Below are 25,472 nucleotides of genomic sequence, written 5' to 3'. Positions count from 1 at the left end.
TTTGATGAAGAAAGAGCTGGCTGCTATCCAGAAATCTGATTTGCTAGCACAGACTCAAAATGGGATTATATGGTTTCATTTGAAGAGAGTTCCTCTTTTAACCATGCCGTACTCCTGTAGCTTCCCATACTGCTTGGTGCCCTTGTCAGTCTCAGCAAAGAGAGCAAGGAATGAATAGGCCTAGAAAATGAACTGCTCCTTCATTCCTGCCAGGAGTGAAGCCACGTTATCAGTGGGGAAACAAGCACTACCGCTATCCCGGTTGTACCTGCCCTTTGAATAAACAGAGGACTTCACTCTCCAGGGCTGTCAACTCAGCACCTTTCACCAGCACTAAATTAACCCACCCACTTATTTTCTTTGTAAAGCATGTCAGCAGATCGGGACTAACTCCTGAGGTATATAATGCAAATCACCATCTACTGTAAGGTCATTGCTTAGAAAAGCTTTCTACTTGATTTCTGCTGTTATCCATCTTATGCTAATACATTTCTTAATAAGAGGAAATAGAGTCCCCACAGAAAATAGTTCCAGTGAGTACCAAAGGTGCTTTTACTGTTTTCATTCTTTATAATTTTTCACAAAGGACGTGTTTCATTTTACTACATAGCTTAATGGGCCTAAGATTTAAAAGAATGTGAAGCATTGATTTTTGCATCTGGCCACAGCCAGAGACAGGATACTGAACTAGTTGGACCACAGGGCTGATCCACTATGGCAATTCCTATGTACCTTTGTCCAATTTATAATTAAATAACTATTTAAAGAGGTTCTAAAATGTTAAATCAGGAATTATGCACGCACCTGCCCCCCTTTTATAAAACTGTTGGGAATAAAATATGCTTAAATAAAAGTCTACTGTTAGAATTGGCTCTTAGCATTACAGTTACTATTATATTGGTTGATAAATATAAAGAAGTTGAAAAATTCCAGTATAATTTCTTTAAAACCAATTCTGTCCCAAAATCTAAGAAAAATGACAGTAAATCTGTAATGCTGCACTATGTAACAGAATTGTAATGATTAAGACTGCTGATACTTTCCAAATGTAGCAATTCTTTAAAAATGTCTACTGATTTTAGTCTTGTTACAGATGGATTCCTGAAACCTTCAACCAGTTGTTCAAGTTGTTATTGCTAATAATCTGAGACTCTGCATTATAGTAACCAGGAAAAAAGCCCAGCTCTTTATGTTGTAATATAGTCAGTTGAACTAATTGGAAGTAAATTAAAAGCCAGTGAATATTCACAATCTGTATTTATCATTAGCCAAGGAGAGAATATGAGGAATATTTATCATTTGTAATTATTTCAGTCACTACAGTGTACAAGGTGATACTGACATATATAGATTGATAGCTTTAACATTTTGAAAAATTATTTAGTCCTAGAGAGTATGAACTTTCAGGCATTAGAACTAGCATATCTTTGTCTCTAACAAATGGAGACTTCTAAGTTTATGCAAGAAGTTTTTCTCCATGAAAAGCTGGAGGGTGGAAGTGGAGGTTTGTGTTGTACTGTTTCTTGAGGAGCTTATGGTCCCTCAAGGGCTTGCATGATCTTCGAAGTAGTGGAAGGAAGCTGGTTGCTGAGCATGCTTTTGGATGAATGCAGAGCTTTTTGTTTTTACATTGTACTGTATTTAGTCCTGTTTCAACACAGGTTTGTCAGTTCCAGCATGCACTGATGTGATTTAATGTCTCTGCACCTCCTTATAATATTGGCAAGGCTTAGAAATAGTTATAACAAAGAAAGAATCCGTAATTGTCAAGACTAGCTTTATAGTCCTAGCACTGAATTCCCAGGTTACATGTAGAACATAGGACCTCATCCTATAAGGTGCTGAATGCCCTCATCTCCCACTGACATCACAGGCTCAGCAGCTCACAGTTAGGTCCTAGTGAGGTTGGCTAAAGAACTACAGCATAACAAAAGACCTGACCTTTCCCCAAACATATGGCCAACTTTATTGCCCCATGGGTGTAGTAACCTACAGGAACATTAACAAGAGAAACACAAATCAGCATTTTAGGTTCCAGTGAGCAATTCAGTATTTAAAAGTTGTATGAGTACTGTGTGGTGATGATGATATAGCAGGAGTTAGTCAAAGATTTGTTAATACTTGGCTTTTAAAAACTGTTATTTTTTCCCTTTCAGTCTGAAATTTTCCAGAGCATTTCTAAAACGTACAAGAGATGCCTATTTGGGTGTAGGGTTAAAAATAAAACTTACTCAGTTTTTTTGCCATTACAGATCACCATGGGGGCCATCTCCATGCTGTGATCAGAAACTGTCTCGCTATTTGTAGGTTTAATCACCATTGTGGCTTGTAGGGCTCTAGTGTTTCCCTGACCATTGTTACAAAGAATTTTTATTTTCTAACAACCAGCTTATGCTAAACTATTGACTATGAGGCAACTCAGCTGATGGGTAGCCCAGCAAAACTCCCATTGACTTTCAACTTGAGTTGTACATGCTTACGCTAGTGCTGAATTTGGCCCTATATAATTAATTTGTAAGAAGTCTAAGAAAAACATCCCTGTCAATATTGCTAAAAATAAAAAGGATTAGAAGCCTTCAGGCAACAACTGTATTTAAACATAGTGGTAGCCAGCACAGTTCTGATCATGTGGACAAGGTCATGCTGTCTTAATTTACTACAAGATATTAGGCCGTTATATGGAGGGGGAGGCTTCATTAATATTTCCTCCTCCGGGCTAACATGTTACCTTGTTCTTTCTATACTTTTCCCCATCTGGCAGCTGCCTAATTCCCCTACTTTCTATTCAGCTGGTTAACAGTTCTTTCTATGGAATATGCCATCCTCCATGTATGAATCAGCCAGCAGGAGATGCTGTAAATGTAATGTGGTTTCCCTCTCCCCACGCTGTCCCTTTGAAGATTAAGCATGTTACTTCTGGAACAAAGTCTTGCTCAGCTCAGGAATCAAGAGTTTCAAAATCCATTTGTTTCATTCCCCCACTTGGCAGGCCTGTGCTGAATAATCTTTAGCTATGGTACAACAGAGAATCTTAATTGAGCTCAAGTTGATTGCCACTTGCCTCCCCCGGGATTGGCGTTTCCTTCATTTTGCTTATGATGGTGCCTTTAATCATTTTACTGTTGTAAAAATATTGTAATAACAGAATTTAAATTATTTCACCTCTCATTAGGGGTATGTGTGTTCTGCACAAATCTTACAGCAGCTTGTAGAGTTCATATACAGCATTCCCCCCAGGGCCGGCTCTGGCTTTTTTACCACCCCAAGCAAAAAAAAAAAAAACGAAAAAAACGCCCAAAGCCCCTGCGGAGCCAGGGTGCAGGGGGACTCCCTGCGCTGCAGATGTGTCCCGGCTAGCGGAGGGAGAGGCAGCAGGGGAAGAGAGAGAAGAGGGGCGGCCAGGGCTTCAGTGGGGCGCTTGCCACGCGGCCCCAACCACCACGCCACCTGCCGGGAGGGCTCCGCTCCGGTCGGCGGGGAGCGAAGGACGCGGGCTGCCCTGCCGGGCTTGCTACAGACCTGGCACCGGCTGGGGCAGACGGAGTGCGCAGCCCACTCCCAACAGGGCGCTCCCCTCCTCCGCGCCGCCGCCCCCTACAGGGCGGCCGGATCGGCAAACAAACAAACAAAAAAACCCCCCAAAAAGCGGCTGTGCCGCCCTAGGATTGGGCGGAATGCTGCCCCATAGAATCTGCCACCCCAAGCACGAGCTTGCTCGGCTGGTGCCTGGAGCCGGCCCTGATTCCCCCCTAGCACGGGTATAAGTAGCAGTGTAGAGGTGAGGCACTACTTAGGCAAATAAAGACATGCCAGAACCTTAGGGTATATACCCTACATGGCTCTCTATGCACCCAAGCAGTGCCTCCCCATCTACACTGCTATTTTTAGCAGTGTAGTGTCCTGCTGATGGAGCCTTTTCCCACCATGGGGGAAGCCTCTGGTAGGGGAAAGGCAGCAGGGAAAGGTCTGACAGCTCCCTGCAATGGGGAAAGGCTCCAGCAGAGGGGAGCTGCCAGACTCTTTACCTGCTGCTTCTCCCTTCCCTCCCTCCCTCCCCCGTGCCAGAACCTTTCATTGCCATGTATAGCTACATGCTACAGTGTGGACACCACCTGCTTTCCACTGTGACATGTAGCCACATGTGTAGTGCCTCTACCCTACATACCACTGCCTATGTAGACAAGGCCTTAAAGGGGCCTCTGTTATTCTGAACCATCTTTGATATGAATTTAACGACATTTAATCACTTCACTGTTCTCACTCAAGGTTTTTATTCTAGTCCAAGAAACTGGTTCTCATGGATGATGATGTTAAGCTCCATTCATTTTTAGCAGGGCTTTGGAGCTGTGCTCTGACTCTGCTCCAGCTCCAGGCAAAAACCTGGAGCTCCACTGCTATGGAGCTGCTCCACACTCCAGCTCCGGGCTCCGCTCCAAAGCCCTGATTTTTAGTACAGTGTATTCCAAAGAATGGCGGTCTCCCCAGACCACCTCAGCCCTGCCAAAACATGTCACGCAAAAGGCTGCTAAGACGTACCATTGCTAGAAGCACTATTTCACATACAGTATTATTTGGGCTGATGAAAAATGTACTAGACCTTGAGGGAGAATGAGGGAGGAATTTTACTGCAACAGACATTAAATAGATCTTGATTCTGCCACTCTTACTCATTCTGAGTGGTACATTACTATGCATGTCATCTCATTAAAATTAATTAGACTAATTACCTAGTATAAGGTACTATTCAACAGGAGGAATTGTCGCAGTATCTGGCTCACGAACGGAGCAGTGAAAGATGTGTCCTAAAAAGTTATTTTAACTGAAAACCTGCAAATAGTTAACATTTTGAAACTTGCCTCAGCAACTATTCCAGAATAGACAGACCTCCTAGGAGAATTACATTTTTTTTTTTATTTCTACAGAAATATGACACACATTTCCCACTAATTTCAGCAGGCAATGGCATCGCCAGCCAATGTGTAATGTGTCTCTCATCTGACTAGCCATTGGTGAACTCCTTTGATTTCTTCATAAGTAATACTGGTCCAAATTCAGCTCTGGTGTTACTGAATTTTAATGCTAGGGATAATTTGCACAATATGTTTAATTTATACGGTTACTTTTGCTAAGTGGCAAACACATTTTTGACCCCTTACAATTTTTGTAAAGACGGGAGTAATTTTCTTCTAACCTTACAGTATGGTCCATATTATCACATCCAAACTCTACACAATGTTATATACACAGCCTGTGCTGTGATTAGCTTTGTGAAATGTTCTTAATGAAACCTGAAACCAGGCAAAACTGAAGTTGCAAGCCCAAAACTTGGGCCAGCTTTGCCCATGCTTGAATCTGGGACAAATTTCAAGTGAAGCTGGCCAGTGTCTCATGGAAATCTGAGAAAACTCAGCGGTTTCTCCCAAAGCTCAGAAGTTTCAGCTGAGTTTTACTTGGATTTTTGGGGGTCAAGTGAACAGCAAAACTCAGAGGGTATGAAACTCATCAAATCAAAACCAGAAAAAGGTTCACGTGATTTCTATGGATCTGAAAGGGCCCTGCTTTGCACAGGTTTGGCTTTATGGACATTGGTACTAAGATGGAGAAAGTAAAAAGGATCCAGATGGCTAGATGGGTCACGAAAGAACAACATGTTGCACACACCAAAAGGGCCAGATTCTCGGTACTGCTCCTGCTGCTTGAAACGGCAGTAAGTCAAAGTGCACTACGGAACTTTTAGTGGGCAGTAATGGGGTCCATGTGGCGTGGTAGTATGTGCAGGCTGGTGCGCTGTAGATTTACACCCAGTTTGCTGTACACTATGTCTCCGTGTGGACAAGCCCTCAGATTATCTCCCAGGAAAGGTGGAGATCAGGCACGAGGCAAGAGATTTGAGCTCAGCCTTGGGAGAAAAGGGAGAGAGCTCACTTTTCATGTGCACGTTCTAGTGCCTGGCGAAGCAGCATCATGATAACCTGAGCTAAACTGAGATTTGGTCAGTAAGATTTGGGAGAGAACTTAAATGGCACTCGGGTGAGGGAAGAACATTTGAATTCCCACTTAATGATTATTAAAAAATTAGATTCTGTAATTTCAAGAATAACGTTCAGGCAAGGGTTATTTTTCAGTGGGGATCTCTCTGGGGGCTTTTTGTCAAAAGAATAAAAAAAACCAAACCCCAACCTGGTAAAAGGTTTTAGTTGTATTTCCTAGAGAGATAGTCTCCACTCTAGCAGTAGTGTTTGAGGGTCAGTTCTCATCCTGGCTTTGCACAGATTCTCTGTATGTTTTTTTTCTTTCACTGAAATTCCATAGACAGTAATTAAGGAACTGGAGGCCAGCAAGAGGTCAGCAAGCCTTCGTCAGTGAAAACAGGGATTGTTTGCCATGTACAACACTCCCTTTTTTCCTTGTGGTGAATAGAAGATTTGCTTAGAGCTGATGACTTATGCCTTTCTTGCAAGCTAGCAAGTAACTGGGGGAATCAGTCAGTGAGCAGAAAGCAGCTAATTGAGTCCAGCAACATGCTTTTTTTCTTCTTTACATATTAACCAGTGGAGTTGGAGCCAGTGTGATGACTGATAATGTAACTCGGGAGAAGAGGTGTCTTGTGCACAGGATACTAATCGAATATAGTACTTAAGAAGAAGTGCCTAATCCTAAATTTTAGGGTTACAAAGCTGACAGAGCAGGAGTTGAGCACTTGGGGGAATTATTCGGAACTGAGCTGTAGGCCTATAAATGCCGAAGCCGGTAAGTCATTAAGTGTGTGGATGATACGGAGAGGATGTGCCTCCTGTCTCAGAGAGAGAAAAGGCTTTTGTGGTTATTCTTAAGCAACGCATAACATGCTGAGCTTTTCTTGTCTCCTCTTTTCCTTTCCCTGGGACTCTGTACTCTCTTCTGTTCTATTTTCCAGTCCCCGACTATAGTCGGGCTTCTTGAGGGGGAGGAGGGGTGTTTTTCCCTGCCCCGATAGTAAAATGATTATATTTTTGGCGGGCGTAAAGCTTGTTTCAGAGAGAAAGGGAGAAGGGACACATGTAACCACGTCTCCCAACGCAAGAAGCAAATCTGTTTGATTTGACATAGGCTCAGAGTTCTGGAATGATTAATAAGTGGTTAATTATCGGGCACATCATACATAGAACTTGTGTATTTGCCCCATTCTGCCCCTCAAGAATTGTCTGACTGTCCCAACACAATTGCAATTTGGACTCAAATTTGGAGATTTGTTGGGAGATTTTCCGGTTCAGTACAGGAATAAACTGTTACTAGGGCATGAAATTAATTTCAGAAGTTTGATATCTTTCCAAATGGCTTCATACAGCTTGAGTAAAACATCATGTATGTTTTTGTTTACAGAGCTGAAGCAGATAAATCAAGTAAACTGGATTTATCTGGACATGGCCCTGATATTTCTTAAATACTTCTATTTTATTAGGAGTGGGCTAGCAAGCAATCATACATTATGTGTTTTACAAAGAATGCCTCTGAAACCCTGAAGTGATCCCAACAATTTCCCTGCAGAGTGTTAGCTACTTCTGTTTTATATTAGTCCAATAATTCCATATACCCTCATAAATGTGAACATGCTTTATAAAGCTCTAATTCAAGCAGGGAAGTTAGGATTGTTCACTATTATTATTTATATACCACCTAAAATGGACTGGATAGTGTTTCATAGATCTAGAACAAGGTACATATCTTTGCCCCAAAGAACTTATGTTGACAGCATAAAAAAGTCAAATGGGGAGGAGGCAAGCGGGACGGAGGACAGTAAGTTATGGGGCTGCAGTGCTTATTTTAGTCCCTGGATTACTTTTTTTTAAACAATTACTTTTAAAATGGTTCTAATTTTGGTTTAAGGGATTGTGGGAAAATATGGTTTTTGAGAATAGCTATTGAAGGACGAAGGGGAGGTTGTGTGGGGTACAGAATCAAGGAGGACATTTTGGGCCTAGAGCATGGCAAAGGTGGTGGCACAGTTAGGGTTTCAAGAACATTTTCACAGTCGTATGGTCACACTTGCTCTCAGAGAAAGAGCTGAGGCTGCAGCTACAGCTTGGAGTTATACTTTTCCAGTCATTCAATGCATGATTGTTGCAGTTCTCTGTATGCAGCCCTTGGTATTTACAGATGCTGTTAATTTAATTCCAGTTTCCCTGTAGCCCTTCGTGCGGTTGTGTTCTCCAATAGAGTTCTCCAAACTGGCCCAGTTTCTTCACTATTAGAACATTGCAGATGTGTCAAAGATGCACTTGTTCCAAAAGAAGCTGGGAAAGGAGACTCCGCCCAAGCATAAGTGCCAAATAGGCCCCATAGGCTTTGCTCTATTCCACTGGCAGCAGAATGGCGCACTGTCTCTTTAAAGCATGTATCATTTTTTGTATTGGCTTGGTCAATTTGTTATGGTTTAAAACTGTGGAGCCAGCTGTCTGCAATCTGATGTAATGTTGCCATGGAAACTAGAAATGAAACACTTAAGCATTCACCACAGAATTACTACATACAGCATTAGCCAAAATAATTAAAAGTTGAGCCATATGGGCTTTTGGATGGAAAAAATTTGAAGCAGCAAGGATGGAAATTAGGTTGTTCCTATTTACAGTACTGTAAATCCATTTGTTTTCCCTTTCGAATATTCAGGAAGGTCTCTTAATAAGGCTACTTAAGAGTCAGGGTATTATGCATATTAGATGCCTCTGTTTGCTGTAAAGAAAGGGTTAACTGTGCTGAAATTTAGTGTAATAGGATAGCCTTATACGTGTAGCAATAAAATATTTATAGACTCACTGCACTGTAAGCGCTCTCTGACCTCTGAGTGGGACACCTACCATGTTGACTGCTATAAAGTGCCCTTTCTGATTGCTAGCCTTGATTGCTGTGGGACCTTTCCCTGCAGGAAGCCATTGATTGTAACGTAGATTTCCTTCGTCACCTATAAAATTGTTCCACCTCAGGGCAACACTTTGCAAAGGTCAGGGCCGGCTCTAGCATTTTTGCCGCCCCAAGCAGCAAAAAAAAAAAAAAAAAAAGCCGCGATTGCAAGCGGCAGCAGCTCTACCGCCGCTTCATTCTACGGTGGCAGGTCCTTCGCTCTGAGAGGGAGTGACGGCCCCGCCACCGAATTGCCGTCAAATGGTCGGACGTGCCGCCCCCCTCTTCATTGGCCGCCCCAGGCACCTGCTTGCTACGCTGGTGCCTGGAGCCAGCCCTGGCAAAGGTCTCCCCTGAATAGCCAGAGATTGTGCCTGTACTTTTGTATTGTTACAATACGTTGAAAGACTTAAGAAGATTTTGATAGCAACTTTGATAGCAAGCAGCATTGAAAAAGCCTACAGGAGAACGGTTGCTAGAGCTGGGTGGAAAATGGTTTTCCCAGCCTGTGAGAAATTTTGAGACTTGGAACATTTTTTCCCCATCCCAAATTGGGATGAAAAGTTGAAATGTTGAAAAATTTTGTGAACCAAAAAATAAAGAGAAAATAAGAGGATCAGATCAATCAAAACATTTTATTTTGATCATTTTGACACATTTGGTTCCAATTTTGACCTTTTTTATTTTTTTCACATTTTTAAATTATAAATGAATTTACATTTCAAAATGAAAAGCCATTTCAAACCAAAAAATGGAACTTTTTGTTCAGAAAACACCAAAATGTCCTGTTTCAATAATTTCAAAACTTTTTTCAAAATTGCTTTCAAAATGGGAAATCTGTCAAACCCAATCCTTTTCCATAAACAATTTGTTTCAAAGAATCAGCATTTTCCAACAAAAAAGTTATTAACTGAAAAAAATCCAGACCAGCTCTTGTGACTACCACTTGTAATGACAGATGCGTAAGGCCTAATCTATAAGATATTAACAGTCTTTCTCCCCTACAAAAAAAAAATATAGATATATATTCTGTGCCACACACTCTCCTGCTTGGTAGGAAAGTTCTGCTGGTCAGACTCTGCTGTTGCTTTTAATCAAACAAATATCCCTCAATCTGCTGGCAATGCTCCTACTAATACAGCCCAATATGCTGCTGGCCTTCTTGACAACAAGGGCACACTGCTGACTCATATCCAGCTTCTTGTCCACTGTAATCCCCAAATCCTTTTCTGCAGAACTGCTGCTCAGCCAGTTGGTCCCCAGCCTGTAGTGGTGCATGGGATTCTTCCTTCCTAAGTGCAGGACTCCGCACTTGTCCTTGTTGAACCTCATCAGATTTCTTTTGGCCCAATCCTCCAATTTGTCTAGGTCATTCTGGACCCTATCCCTACCCTCCAGCTATCTACCTCTCCCCCCAGCTTAGGCTCATCTGCGAACGTGCTGAGGGTGCAATTCATCCCATCATCCAGATCATTAATAAAAATGTTGAACAAAACCGGCCCCAGGACCGACTCCTGGGGCACTCCGCTTGATACCGGCTGCCAACTAGACATTGAGCCGTTGCTCACTAGCCGTTGAGCCCGACAATCTAGCCAGCTTTCTATCCACCTTATAGTCCATTCATCCAATCCATACTTCTTTAACTTGCTGGCAGGGCCGGCTCCAGCTTTTTTGCCGCCCCAAGCAGTGAAAAAAAAGAGAAAAAAGAAAAACCCAATTGAGCTGCCGCCGAAGAGGAGGAGAGGGAGTGAAGGGGCCACCTCCGAATTCTGAGGCGGAGTGATTGAGCTGCCGCTGAATTGCTGCCGCAGACCACAGACGTGCCACCCCAATAACGGACGGAGTGACGCCGCTTTCTGTTGGCCACCCCAGGCACCTGCTTCCTTCGCTGGTACCTGGAGCCGGCCCTGCTTGCTGGCAAGAATACTGTGGGAGACCGTATCAAAAGCTTTGCTAAAGTCAAGATATATCACATCCACCGCTTTCCCCATATCCACAGAGCCAGTTATCTCATCATAGAAGGCAATCAGGTTGGTCAGGCATGATTTGCCCTTGGTGAATCCATGTTGACTGTTCCTGATCACCTTCCTCTCCTCCAAGTGCTTCAAAATGGATTCCTTGAGGACCTGCTCCATGATTTTGCCCGGGACTGAAGTGAGGCTGACCAGTCTGTAGTTATTCCCCTCTATTCGGCACTGGTGAGGCCACACCTAGAGTATTGTGTCCAGTTTTGGTCCCCCCACTACAGAAGGGATGTGGACAAATTGGAGGGAGTCCAGCGGAAGGCAACAAAAATGATTTGGGGGCTGGGGCATATGACTTATGAGGAGAGACTGAGGGAACTGGGCTTATTTAGTCTGCAGAAGAGAAGAGTGAGGGGGAATTTGATAGCAGCCTTCAACTACCTGAAGGGTTCCAAAGAGGATGGAGCTCGGCTGTTCTCAGTGGTGGCAGATGACAGAACAAGGAGCAATGGTCTCAAGTTGCAGTGGGGGAGGTCTAGGTTGGATATTAGGAAACACTATTTCACTAAGAGGGTGGTGAAGCACTCGAATGGGTTACCTAAGGAGGTGGTGGACTCTCCATCCTTAGAGGTTTTTAAGTCCTGGTTTGACACAGCCCTGGCTGGGATGATTTAGTTGGTGTTGGTCCTGCTTTGAGCAGGGGATTGGACTAGATGACCTCCTGAGGTCTCTTCCAACCCTAATCTTCTATGATTCTATGATGTATCTTTCTTTAAATCAGTCTGCTGCTATCCTACTTTGTTGTGTTAAAATAATAATCTTTCACTCTGGGCAACTAATTACATACTGTGTTGGTCCCTATGATAAATGCACTCACTGGGTCTTTCAGATTCTTTGTGTTTAGCAACATTGGAATTGCCATACTGCATCCGTCCAGCAGACCATTTAGTCCTTTTTATTTTAGAATAATGTGAATTTTGTTTTAATCAAGTAAATTGAGGAATGTGTGTCAAATGCTCTGCTGGCACAACTCCACTGGCTTCAAAGGAATTGCACCAGCAGAAAATTTGGCCCTGTGAGGGATATATTTTCAAAGCTGTACCTAATTCCCATTGACTTTCAATAAGCGGCATCTCAGTGCCATTTTGGACTTTGAAAATATACCCCAGTGTGTTTGCCGTTTGACATCCTGTCCTGTGGTTTATGTTGTGGTTTATTCTGACCTTTATGTATATTTTTAAAGCCTATAAGCTCTCCTATTTTGCCAGCCTTTAAACAGTTAGGTAAAAACAGGGTGGGTTTTTTTCATGAGAAGAAAATAATGCAGTCTGACATAGAAGCTCAGATGACCTAAAGTTCATTGAGAGGAAGATGCGTTAAGATTTTTGAGCTGGACCTTAGAATGTGATGAATTGGCTGGGGTGTACACAAAGACAAAGGTATACAATTTGTGCTGCACTCCAGCTGGAATGGGCAGTGTTTGCTGGAATGCACTGCATACAGTGCTAGTCCTGTACTGTAAGAGCTGGAGTGCCTTCCTCCCCCCTCTCCCCCTTTTTACATTCTAAATAGATTAAAACAGAGGAAGTAGCATATTGAACGTTGGATCTGTCTCAAAAATTGGAACCCTCATTTCGTCCACAAGGAATAAATTGTTTCAGCTTGTTGTGTGTCTGCTGCTGGAGCGAGTGAATTTTTATTTGCCTCTGTAATGTTTGATACTTGAGGGAAAACAGCTGGAACTGAGCATAATGGATCAGACGCAAAATGAAACGGGATGCTGGGGAATATGGACTATACTGTATATCAGAAAAGGTCAGAGTTTTCCCTTGGTCATTGTTGGAGGAATGCTGTGTCCATCCTAAGCCTAGCCTTGAGAGCCTTCAAAAAGAGTGTGGGATAGGGGGAGGAGGAGAAAGAGGATTTTGTAGCTGTGGCGGCGTGTAACTAATGAACGAGACAGAGGATGAAGTATCTTCCTTCCCGTCCCCTTCTTGCACTGCTGGTTTTGATTTTCTGGGAAGACTGGAAAAAGTCAATGATAGAGTTTCAGTTTGGAGAAGCTGTTTATTACCAGGTTTAAATGGCAAGTTCCAACAGGCCAGACAAACCAGTGCCTGACCCAAACCACAGGAGCGTAACTGGTATGGTAAGAAGAGCCCTGCCTGCAATGCATTGAAAGAGGACGTGAAAGTAGTTATTACACAATGCATGGAAAGGAAGACAAGGGCAGCAATGTATTTCAGTGCTTTTAGGACCTCACGTTGCACAGAATTAGAAGTCAAAATGGTATGTTATGCACTTTGAAATCTGTCAATAATTTCAATGCTTCTCTCTGACCTGGGTGGAGAATATAATGCCAGTTACAGAGCTGCTTTGACACAGAGCAGCAGCTGGGTTGGGTTAACTTGACTTCAAGGAGCAAGCTATGGAACAATTACTTTATTAACATTCCCTTTGTTTCTTTGCCAGTCAAGAGAACAATCGGATGATGAAACAGAGGAGTCGGTGAAGTTTAAGAGGTTGCACAAGCTGGTTAACTCTACTCGCAGAGTCAGAAAGAAACTAATTAGGGTGGAAGAAATGAAAAAACCCAGCACAGAAGGTAAAAGCAAAGTGCATACAGTTATTCTCAATTAAACTGAACGGGTGACTTTGTTTCTGTGTTGAACAGAGAAGGTTGGGGGCGGGGAGCCTTCTGGGTGAGGGGTAATAAGAATGATTGTACTCGTTGCCATAAACTTGTAGCTCTGTGAAATTGGGTGGTGTTTTCTATAAAGATTGAGTTATCCCAGCTGTTTTAAGACTTTAAGGAGAGCAATGTGGCTGTTTGGGAGGTGGTTACTGCTACAGCTGAAGGTCTGTTAGCACTCCAATTGCAATATTGGAGAGTCCTTTTATCTGGAGGTTAGAACTTGGCTTTATTTTCATCCCCTCTGTTGTATTTTGTGGAAAGAATGAAAGGTAGCAGAAATTCCATGACATTTGTGCCCCTATTATGTCACAAGCAGCGGAGCAGAGCCACCCTGACTTGGTTCTCTTTTTCCAAGCCTTTGGAGACACCTTTGCAAGAACATTCCCCAATTGCAGCTCTAAGGATTTGGAAGGGGAGTGGCTGGTTGGTGAAGGTGGAACTGTTCTACATGGTATCATTCTTTGGCAAGGCCACAGAATTTCTATCACACATTCTTGCTGCACTAACTCCATCTCTGTGCCTTCTATGATCCTGGTGGAAAACATGTAGGCAAACAGTTACAGCATGCAAAAGCCATGCTGCTGGTGGAGAGAGAGCCTAGGGAGAGGTGCAGAAGTGCTCACCCTGTCGATATGTCTACACTGCAGTTAACTTGGGTGATCAGTACCTGGGTCTGAGCACTGGAGTTAGCCTAGCCTGTATGTGAGCAGCAACACTGCAATGCCATACCCAAGTTACTGGTGCTGTGCTCACCTATGTGTGTCGCTAGGACTTGTAGGGTCATTCCCATTATTCTTTGTGCTGCAGTAAACTGATCTGCTCTATGGTTCTTAGTGAATTATAGAACTTGTCTGTCCTCCTGGACATAGACGGAAGTACGAAGGCGCTGGAGAACTGTCAGCACTCGAATAATTTAGCCTATATACTCACTGCAAAGTAGGCGGGTTACCAGCCTGAGTGAAGGCCTCATTCAGGTTTTAGCCTCTAGCCCCATACAAGCCAGCTAGCCTGGGTTGAAAGCACCACTAACCTTGGGGTGAGATGGTTTTTTGTGTGAATGGGAGGGGGTTGGGGCAACACCTGAGTAACAGCCCAAGTTTATTCTGCAGTGAAGACACAACCCCTGAGTGAATGCCCCAAGGTGGTGGATTTCTCCCAGGACTGCTACACTGGGCGGAAGGAGGCCCATCTATGGCTACTCCATCCCCCAAGTACTCCAGAGACCCAAAATTATGCAGGGGTGACCACCAAACATTCTGGGTAAACTAGGACCCAGGTGTTGCCTGTCTGCTATCCCCCCACCATGTGGCCTTTGAAGGGAAACTGCAGAAAGAATAGGGTTGCCAGGCATCCAGTTTTCAACTGGAATGCCCAGTCAAAAAGGGACCCTGGCGGCTCCGGTTAGCACCGCTGACCAGGCTACTAAAACTTTTTTTTTTTTTCTTTTTTTGGTTTACTATCAGTTTGGTCCAGCAAAAGCTATTGATCTTAACAAGCTAATCAGTATTTAATGACTTTTAGACTTTAAGGCCAGAAAGGGACCATCATGTTCATCTAGTCTGACCTCCCACACATCGCAGGCCACAGAACCTTACCCACCCTGTAATAGACACGTAACCTCTGGCTGAGTCACTGAAGTCCTCAAATCAGGTTACAGAGAATCCACTATTTACCCTAGTTTAACCCTGCAAGTCACCCATGCCCCATGCTGCAGAAGAAAGTTAAAAAAACAAACAAACCAGGATCTCTGCCAGTCCTGACCCAAGGGAAAATTCCTTCCTGGCCCCAAATATGATGATCAGTTAGACCCTGAGCACATGAACAAGACCTACCAGCCAGACACCTGGGAAAGAATTCTCTGTAGTAACTCAGAGCCCTCCCCATCTAGCATCCCATCACTGGTTATTGGAGATGCCACTGTAGGCAGTTTCCTCATACCATCCCCTCCATAAACCTATCAAGCTCAGTCTTAAAGCCAGTCAGGTTTTTTGCCCCCACTGCTCCCTTTGGAAGGCTGTTCTAAAACTTCATTCCTCTGATGGTTAGAAACCTCCATCTAATTTCAAGACTAAACTTGTCATCCATTTGTTCTTAAGTCCACAATGGTACTTAATTTAAATAATGCTTCTCCCTCCCTGGTATTTATCCCTATGATATATTAATAGAGAGCAGTCATATCTCCCCTCAGCCTTCTTTTGGTTAGACTAAACAAGCCAAGCTCTTTGAGTCTCCTCTCATTAGGAAGGTTTTCCATTCCTCAGATCGTCCTAGTAGCCCTTCTCTGCACCTGTTCCAGTTTGAATTAAACTTTCTTAAACATGGGAGACCAGAACTGCACAAAGTATTCCAGATGAGGTCTCACCATAATAATGGTACTAACACCTCCTTATCTCTACTGGTAATGCCTCACTTGATGCATCCTAGGACTGCATTAGCCTTTTTCATGGCCACATCACATTGGCGGCGCATAGTCATATTGAAATCAACCAATACACCCAGGTCTTCCTCCTCTTCTGTCACTTCCAACTGATAAGTCTTCAACTTATAGCAAAAATTCTTGCTGTTAGTACCTAAGTGCAAGTCATGCTGTTAGTACCTAAGTGCAAGTCATGCACTTAGCACTATTAAATTTCATCCCATTTATTCCTCAAATTCTCAAGGTCATCCAGATCTTCTTGTATGATATTCCAGTCCTCCTCCATCTGCAAAGTTTATTAGCACACTCCCATTAATAAAAGTGTTAATTAAGATTGGTCCCAAGATCAGTTCATGAGGAACTCCACTAGTAACCTCCTTCCAGCTTGACAGTTCACCTTTCAGTATGACCCATTGTAGTCTCCCTTTTAACCAGTTCCTTATTCACTTTTCAGTTCTCATATTAATCCCCATCTTCTCCAATTTAACTAATAATTTCCCATATGGAACTGTATCAAATGCCTTACTGAAATCCAGGTAGATTGTCTAAAAAATCTGTTATCTTCTCAAAGGAGATCAAGTTAATCTGGCATGATCTACCTTTTGTAAAACCATGTAGTATTTTATCCCAGTTATCATTTACCTCTCTGTCCTTAACTAATTTCTCTTTCAAAATTTGTTCCAAGACCTTTCATACAATTGAGGTCAAACTAACAGGCCTTTAGTTTCCCAGATCACATTTTTTCCCTTAAAAATATACAGTAAAAGCTGTTTTACCAACCAGCACTTCACCAACCGGAAAACTTTATAAACCAGCATTTCTGATCTTCCTTGAAAGTCCAGTTTATAGTTCGGTTGGTGTGGGGCTGGCAGGGGGTTGGGGCATGGGAGGGGGTGCAGAGCGAGGGCTCTGGGAGGGAGTTTGGGTGCGGGAAGGGGCTTGGGGTGTGGGATGCCGGATCCAAGGGCCGCTCACCTCGGGCAGCTCCCCGCAAGTGGCGACCTGTCCTGGCTGCTCCTAGGCAGAGGTGTGTCAGACAGCTCTGCATGCTGCCTACACCCACAGTCTGCGGTTCCCGGCCAATGGGAGCTGTGGAGCCAGAGCTGAGGGCAGGGTAGGGTGGGGGCAGCGCACAGAGCTGCCTGCCACGCCTCCGCCTAGGAGCAGCTGGGACAGATCTCCGCTTGCACGGAGCCACCCGAGGCTGCTTGCAGGGAGCCACCCCTAGATCCAGCACCCCTCCAGCACCCAAACTCCCTCCCCGAGCCTGCACCCCAACCCCCATCCCTGCACTCCCTCCCACATCCAAACTCCCTCCCTCTTAGTTAACCGGCATTTTTCACTTATTGGCACCCCCCATTTCCCCAACATGCCCAGTAAAACAGCTTTTACTGTATTAACAATTCTCCAGTCATAGCGTATGACTGCCGAGTTTACAGATTCATTAAAAATCCTTGCTATTGGATTGCAATTTCATGTGCCAGTTCCTTTAATATTCTTGGATGGAGATTATCCATGTCCCTCCAATTTAGTCCCATTAAACTGTTTGAGTTTGACTTCCACCTTGGATGTGGTAATTTCTGTTTTCAATATCCTTGCTCCCATTAGCCAGCCTGCCACTCTCCCTAAGCTCTTCATTAGCCTTATTAAAAATGGAGGCAAAGTATTTGTTTAGGTGTTGGGCCATGCCTAGATTATCTTTAATCTCTACCCCATTCTCAAATATCCTCTTTAGAGGTCCCATTTCTTCTTTCCTTGTTTTCTTTTTATTTATACGGCTATAGAACCTTTTAATATTGGTTTTAATTTCCTGAAGGTCCAGCTCTGCTTGGATTTTGGCAGTTCTCACTTTATCTCTACATTTTTCTGACCTCCAAGAGGTGGCTTTCCTTGCTGATCCAACCCATCTTCCATTCCTGGTAGGCTTTCAGTTAATCACCTGTTTGAAATACTTGCTCTGCAACCTTTCCCTATGAATTTTTTCCACTTTCTTGGGATGCAGGCTTCAGATTGTTTCTGCAACTTTGATTTAAAGTACTTCCAAGCGTCCTCCATGTTCAGATTCTTGAGTTCTCCAGTCTGGTCCACTTTCCTAACTAATTCCCTTAATTTTGTAAAGTTTTTGCCCTTTTGAAATCAAGGGCCCTAGTTGCAGATCTATTTTTGTTTATCCTTTCATTTAGTTTACACTGAATTAGCTCATGATCACTCCAACCAAGATTGTCCCCTACAATCAGTTTTTATGTGAGGTCATCACTACTCACCAATACCAAATCTAAAATGGTGTCACCTCTTGTTGGTTCAGTGACTATTTGGTGAAGAAATCTGTCAGCTTTCACATCCAGGAAAATCTGGGCCCTACTATTATTAGTAGCATGTGTCCTCCAATCTATATCAGGGAAGTTAGTCTCTCATAATCATACAATTCCTAATAGTAATTATTTCATTAAAAACATTAAATAGGTCTCTATCCATATCCTTATCAGATCCTGGAGATCTGTAGCATACCCCAAGCACTATGTCAGGGGAACCTCTAGTAGCTTTTTCCCCAAAAAGTGATTTTGGTGCAAAACAGATTCTGTCTTATCCATTCCATCACTTCTAATTACTTTACAGTCTAACTCATCATTAATATACAATGCTACTTCACCACCTTTACCTTTATTTTTGTCTTTTCTGGACAGCACATGCCCTTCAATACCTGCACTCCAATCATGACTATTACTCCATCATGTTTCTATTATCCCTATAATATCTGGTTTCACTTCCTGTACAAATAGTTCTAGTTCCTCCATTCTGTTACTCAGGCTCCTTGTATTGGTGTACAAACATCTTAATTGTTGCTGGTTAGCTTTGCCCACATTCCTCGCTTGATTGGGTACAGTCTTTCTACTGCCAGTATCACCTACCTGACTTCTAGCTTTGTTGGTATCAGCACTATCTTTCCTCTTAATGTCCATTCTCCTACCCACTGCTGTTCCTGTCTCCATTGCTGTACCCTTTCTTATTTGATTTTCCTCCCGCTCAATGTTAGAATCAAATGTGGAGACTTCATGAGCATCTCCCAACCATCTCCCCCTATTTCCTTATTTAAAGCTCTTTATCTGTATTTTATTTGTATCAATCTCCATCCCAGAAGTCTATTTCCCTCTCTATTTAGGTGGAGTCCATCCCATGAGACCTGTCCTCTGCCCATGAATGCCTCCCAGTGGTCAAACATCCCAAAGCCCTCCTTATAGCACCACTGCCTGAGCTATCTATTGATCACCATAATCTTGTCTGTCTGCTAGGGACAAGTAGAATCCCACTGAAGATCACCTGAGCCTCCATTTCCTTAAGCCTGGCGTAGTCTCCCTTGATACGTTCCAGTGAGAATCTAGCGGTGTCATTTGTTCCCACATGAAGGACAATCAGTGGATTCTTTCGTATTCCCATCAGGATCCTCTTCAGCCTCAGGTCCACATCCCGTATCTTAGTTTCCGGCAGACAGCACACCCTTTATGTTTTCTGGATCAGCTCTGGTGACAGGCCTGTCTGCTCTTCTTAGTAGAGAGTTACCAATCACATAGACCTGTCTTTCCTTGTGATGGTGTCATTCTCCAGCCTTCCTCTAGTTCTTTCTGTCTGCAAGTCCTCTTGTCTTTTATTCTCCCTTGCAATCTTCTGCAAGTCATCCTGTATTCTCTTGGGGCTCTGAACTCCGGGTAGCTCCACTGACTCTTCCCATAAGACTGTCCGCTCTTCTCTTCTTCCTTGCCCTCCCTCCTTCAGTTACGGCCTGCTGTTCGCCTTTAACATTGTCCAACTCAGCAGACCTGTTCCTGGGCTCTGTTTATCCTTCACTAGCCCATCATTTTTCCTTTGCCTAGTTCTTGTAGTCTCATGCTTCCATTGGCCACTTTCCTCACCCAGCAGTCTCCCCTCAGAGTTCTTCAGGCCAGTTCACATCTGAGTCTTGACTTTTCCCTTCAGCCTCCTCTTACCTTCCCTCCCTCATCTGCTCGAATCCCCTTTGAAATCAACTGTATTTTCCACCTTCATCTCCAAACCTCGGATCTTCTCTTCCAACTGCTCTATCAAGCAGCACTTCGTACAAACAAAACTCTTTTCAGGGACCCACTCTAGGATCATGTAAATCCTGCAGCTTCTGCATCTGGTCATCTTCATTGTCTCTTTCATTGCTTGGTTCACTCCCACTTCTGCCTCTGTCTGGCATAGACTTCCCACCTCAAGTCCTGTCAAGGAAAAAGAAAAACAACAAACAAACATACAAATACAAAAACCCAAACAATACCAGAACACCGGACACACCGCTCCCACAAACTCCCACTCATATGCCCCTGTTCACAGCTCAGTTTGCTGTCTCCTGTGCCACTGGCTGGTTGCTTGGTTGTCTTAATAGGCCCCCTAATCAGAGAAGCCCCATTCCCTAATCAGGACTCTGCTCCTCTCAGATCATACTGCCCCCTAACAGCCTCTGCAAACTGAACAGAAATCAGAAAAAACACACATCACCCACAACAATGTCACTGACTGCCACTAAGGAACAGGGTCTTGCCTCCTTCTTTCTCCTCCAACAGAACTCCCACTCAAATGCCCCTGTTTACAGCTCTGTTTGCTGGCTCATGTGCCACTACTCATTAAAGTGTATGAGTAGGCTCAGTTACCATAGGATCTGTACTGGGAACCTGTACTGCTCAACATATTCATAAGTGATCTGGAAAAGGGGGTGAACAGTGAGGTGGCTAAATTTACAGACTATACAGAATTATTCATAAATCCAAAGCTGACTGTGAAGAGTTTCAAAGGAGTCTCACTAAACTGGGTGACAAAATGGCAGATTAAATTCAGTGTTGATAAGTGTAAAGTAATGCACACTGGAAAAAATACACTCAGCTGTACATACAAAATGGTGGGGTCTAAATTAGCTGTTACCACTCAAGAAAGAGATCTTGGTGTCATTGTGGATAGTTCTCTGAAAACATCCGATCAATGTGCGGAAGCAATAAAAAAAGCTAATAGAACATTAGGAACCTTTAGGAAAGGGATAGATAATAAAACAGAAAATATCATGCCACTATATAAATCCATGGCACACCCACACTTTGAATACTGCATGTAGTTGTGTTTGCCCCATCTCAGAAAAGATATATTTGAACTGGAAAAGGTGCAGAGAGAGGCAACAAAAAGGATTAGGGGTCTGGAACAGTTTTCATACGAAGAGATTTAAGAAGACTAGGATTGTTCAGATTTTAGAAAAGAGATGACTAAGGGGGAGATATGATAGAGGTCTATAAAATCTTAACTGATGTGGAGAAAGTGAATAAGGAAGTGTTACTTACTCCTGCACGTAACACAAGAGTTAGGGGTCACCTAACAAAATGAATAGACAGATGGTTTAAAACAAACAAAAGGAAGTACTTCTTCACACAATGCAAAATCAACCTTTGGAACTCATTGCCATGGGATATTGCAAAGGCCAAACGCATAACTGGGCCCCAAAAAAAATTCGATATCTTCATGGAGGATAGGTCCATCAATGTCTGTTAAACAAGATGGTCAAGAACGCAACTGCTAAATCTCCAACTACCAGAAGCTGTGTGACTGGATGGATGGGATGGATCACTCAAAATTACCCTGTTCTGTTCATTCCCTCTGAAGCATTTGGCACTGGCTGCTGTCAGAAGACAGGATACTGGGCTAGTTGGACCACTGGTCTGACCCAGTATGGCCAATCTTATGTTCTTAAATAAAATTTCCCATAGAAATTCCCTATGCCCACGTCAGGGAGCTCCTCACAGGTAATTTTGCCAAAATTTCCCACCTTTTTCTTCAGAAACAACAGAAACGAGCGGTGTTCACTGCATTTCCAGATGCAGCTTCCCATGCTTTTCACACAGACTCCTTCATCCTGTTAAATGTAGATTTGACTGGGCAATAGAATTTGATGCTGACTGAATCTATCGGTATTTTATCTTAATTTATTTTAGTCGCTGAGTCACTGATGCTTGCTAATTCTCTGCTATCTTTTTCTCCATAGCATTTTAAAAAATCATATATGTTAGTGTCATTATACCAGGCATGGCCAAACCGTGGCTCGTGAGCTACATGCAGCTCTTTTATAGTTAAAGTGGGGCTCGCAGAGCTCCCCACAACCCCCCTTCCTTCCCCATTCTCCAACTACCAGACTGAAGTGGGAGGGAGCTCGGGTCCTCTGCCTTACAGCAGGGGTGGTGGGGTAGGGGCTTTTGCCCAGCAGGGAGGGCGGTCTCAGGGCTTCAGCCCCGCGTCGCACGCCTGCCAGGGCTTGGGGCTTCAGCAGGAGCAGGGCTGAAACCCCAAGCCCCAGCAGGTGCCTCCTGAGGGATTGAAGCCCCAACCCCCAGCAGGTGAACCCCAGCTCTCAAACTTCTGAAGATTGTCATATGTTGCTCAGCGTGTCCGTAAGTTTGGTCACCGCTGCTCTATACTATGGACTGACTCCTTACAACATCTGTTGTGGCCTGTGACACACAATGCATATTTTGCAAGTTGTTTAAATACATATTTACTCAATAAGCCAGTGTAATTTGTCAACACTTATTCACTCCCATGAGAACTATTATTCTGTTACACTGGGAAAAGAAAAAAAAAGTAATTGAACCACTGAACAGTTCAGTGCAAGTGATGTTAAGACTCTTAATCAGATCCAGAAAATGCAGAGTTAAAGGGTGTCAAATCTGGCACACAACCATTCCTTAATTTATTTGGCTGTACCTTCACAGAAGAGAGGCTGAGGTTTCAACTAATATATGTGCAGCAGATGTCTCTTGCCAACAGAATGTACAGAAGATGAAACAGGAAGCCTCAACTCTGAATTTACAACCTCGTATAGGCTGAGGCTAGACCTGCAATGTTGTGTGCATGTTGGAATGTATTCACTATTATTAGGATAGTTTACCAACCCCATAATTGAAATCAGTGGTCCAAATTCATCCCTGCTGTAACACTGTGGAAGCCCCTTGAGTTATAATGGGGACGGATAAAACTCCGGTTTACTTTTAAAAAAGAGTTTTACAACTCACTAAAAATTAATTCAATCTGTATAAGACAGTTCTGTGAGCACTTGGGAACACATACAGCTGTGTGAATCACCTATATACATGCACTAGCTAATATATTGGGCAGAACTGTCACATATGTGTGCTATTTTTTGGCATTTGTCCCTAACTCAGCATCTGGCTTAAAAGATGCTCAGTAGAAAAATCTGAAGAAAATGTTCTCTAAACCCTTACACGTAAAAAGGAATTATGTTTTAAGTGTATTATATGCCTCCACTAATCCCAAAAGCAGCCCAGGTCCCGTTCCTGTATCTTTGTTGTAGCCATTATTTTAAAATAATATTTCAGTTTGAAAAATCATTTTTTCCACCTAAAATATGGAGAGCTGCTGAAAGCATATTTTTTAAAGGGATGCTGAGGTTGGTACACCCACAATTTGACCTACTCCCTTTCTCTCACAAATGCGTTAAGTAAACATAATGTTAAATAGAACTCGGGGCCACCCCCAGGAAGCTCTAGCCTTTCAGTATGATCCTTGGGCTCAGCTCTATACCTTAGAGAGAAATACCGTTGGCTTGTAGCAGTACTGGCTATTGGAAATCTGAAACCAAGTGGGGATGTTTGGTGTATTATTTGCTCTTGAGTATCTTGAATGCATTTCTTGCCCATAATGATCTCATTGCATTGCTGGTAGCTGAGCTCTAGGACCCAACAGAATGGTATGGAAGGCCCTGTGGGTGTACACATTTCTTTCAACACTTTCCTGCAGTGTGCTTTGCAAGAAAGAAGTGGGGAAGACTCCTGTGATTTTACTGTGTTTGCAAAATACATGCAACTTCTGATAAGATTCCCTCCACACTCAGTGCTTCCGTGCCCTTATTTTCTTTAAATAAATATGTAAATATCAATGCATCAAAATCTGCAGTCCTCAACTGAGCAAACTTCTTTTAGAATTCAATGGGAATGTTGCTCAATTAAGAACAGCAGAATTTGGCCCATTGCCAACATCTCAGCACCCAGAGTGACAATAAAAAAAACCAACAGGAGGAGCATAATCTGCATATAAGTGATGTATTAGGACACCTGGGTTCTGGTCTCACCTCTGCCACTGACTTGCTTGGGCAAGCCACTTAACTTCTCTGTTCTTCATCTATCTCATCTGTAAACGAAAGAAAATACGTTCTGCTCCTTCATTATAGCTCTGTGAGGTTTGTGAATGAAAAAACACTGTATACACGCAGAGTAGTTTTATTACTATTATTATTTCTAATTAATATCATAAAACAGTGTGTGCGCTCATTGACGAAAAAATATCTTCTGGGAAGAAGCATCTTGATTTCAACTTTTTAAAGGTTCATTACTGACACCACTTGGAAGTAAAGAATGATGTTTAAAATACTGAAAATGTCGTGATAATGTCCTTTTAAAATATTCTTTAAGGCTGCTTCTTATTTAAGTTATCCAAGAATTCTTGCTTTGCTTATGGAAGTGGGAAAATTTGCTGCAAGTCTGTCCACCAACAAAAATGTTATGGGCTACTGTGAATCACAGTAGTCAGGAATATTTTCTCTGTTTTAAAAAGTATCTGTATTTTGTTGTTGTTGTCTTAATTTAATGAAATAATTGGCCAGAGCACAACCTCCAGGGGAAGACTCATTAGTGTATAAGTAAATTAGACAATAAGTGTGAAAGATGACGTATGTTTTGCTGCTTTTGTCCCCTGTAGGTGTGGACGAGCACTCACTTGACAGCTCTCCTGTACTGGATGACAGATCGGCACTTTACTCTGGAGTTCACAAGAAGCAATTCTACTTAGATGGCTCTTCTGAAAAGCAGCCTGAGGATGACTTGGACTCATTCACCACTTCTCCTTCATCCAGCAGCCTAGATACTTGGGGTGCTAATAGGAAGCTGGTTAAGACCGTCAGCAAAACTGATAGCCGTGGCCTTATTAAGCCCCCCAAGAAGCTGGGGACATTTTTTTCTTACCCAGAAGAGGAGAAGACCCAGAAGGTTTGCCGCTCTTTGACAGAGGGGGAGATGAAGAAGGGCCTTGGCTCCCTGAGCCATGGGGTAAGTACTGAAAGTATTTGCTTTTATGACAGAAACAGGCACAAGCACCATCTCCTGGTGTCCCTGGAGGAGGTTCAGAGTGTCAGGAAGCAGATCCGATTGAAGAAAATGGATACTAACTATTCCTGTTCCAGAGCTTTTCTCTGCCAGCGTCCTGCCAGGAAAGGAGCATCCCCTGCAACTTGTGACCTACAATTGCTCCGGCACAAAGCCAAAGGGGGAGGAGGTTGTGGTTTCCCAAACAGAAGGCTTCGAGGGCGCACCTCTGTCAGTGAGTTCAATATCACCTACGTGGTGGAGAGAAGCCTGTACAGTCACCTCAACTTATCACAGCTGGTGCGTCCCGTCACTGACAGGACCCTGAGCAAGGCAGACAAGCAGGACCTGCGGAGATGCCTGCTGGATGA

The 25,472-nt window shown here is 43.2% G+C and overlaps 1 protein-coding gene across 3 annotated transcripts in view; it reads left to right on the top strand.

The window, feature by feature from the left end:
- SASH1 (SAM and SH3 domain containing 1) overlaps positions 1 to 25,472 on the top strand; it is a 164,636-nt gene that overhangs the window by 101,235 nt on the left and 37,929 nt on the right. The window contains exons 1-3 of one of the 3 annotated variants that reach the window (XM_026649772.2): positions 6,500 to 6,750; positions 13,314 to 13,446; positions 24,719 to 25,065. In XM_026649772.2, coding sequence (XP_026505557.1) covers positions 6,739 to 6,750; positions 13,314 to 13,446; positions 24,719 to 25,065 — 492 coding nt within the window. In that variant the 5' untranslated portion in view covers positions 6,500 to 6,738. Of the gene's footprint in view, positions 1 to 6,499; positions 6,751 to 12,806; positions 13,131 to 13,313; positions 13,447 to 24,718; positions 25,066 to 25,472 lie in introns of those variants that run through there. The other 2 variants (XM_026649770.2, XM_026649769.2) reach the window with 2 other exon arrangements.

Source organism: Terrapene carolina, unplaced genomic scaffold (genome assembly GCF_002925995.2).
Source record: "Terrapene carolina triunguis isolate 2854851 unplaced genomic scaffold, T_m_triunguis-2.0 Scaffold85, whole genome shotgun sequence".
NCBI lineage: Eukaryota > Metazoa > Chordata > Testudines > Emydidae > Terrapene > Terrapene triunguis.
Note: the sequence above shows the minus strand (reverse complement) of the source record. Positions and strands in the feature narration are given on the sequence as shown.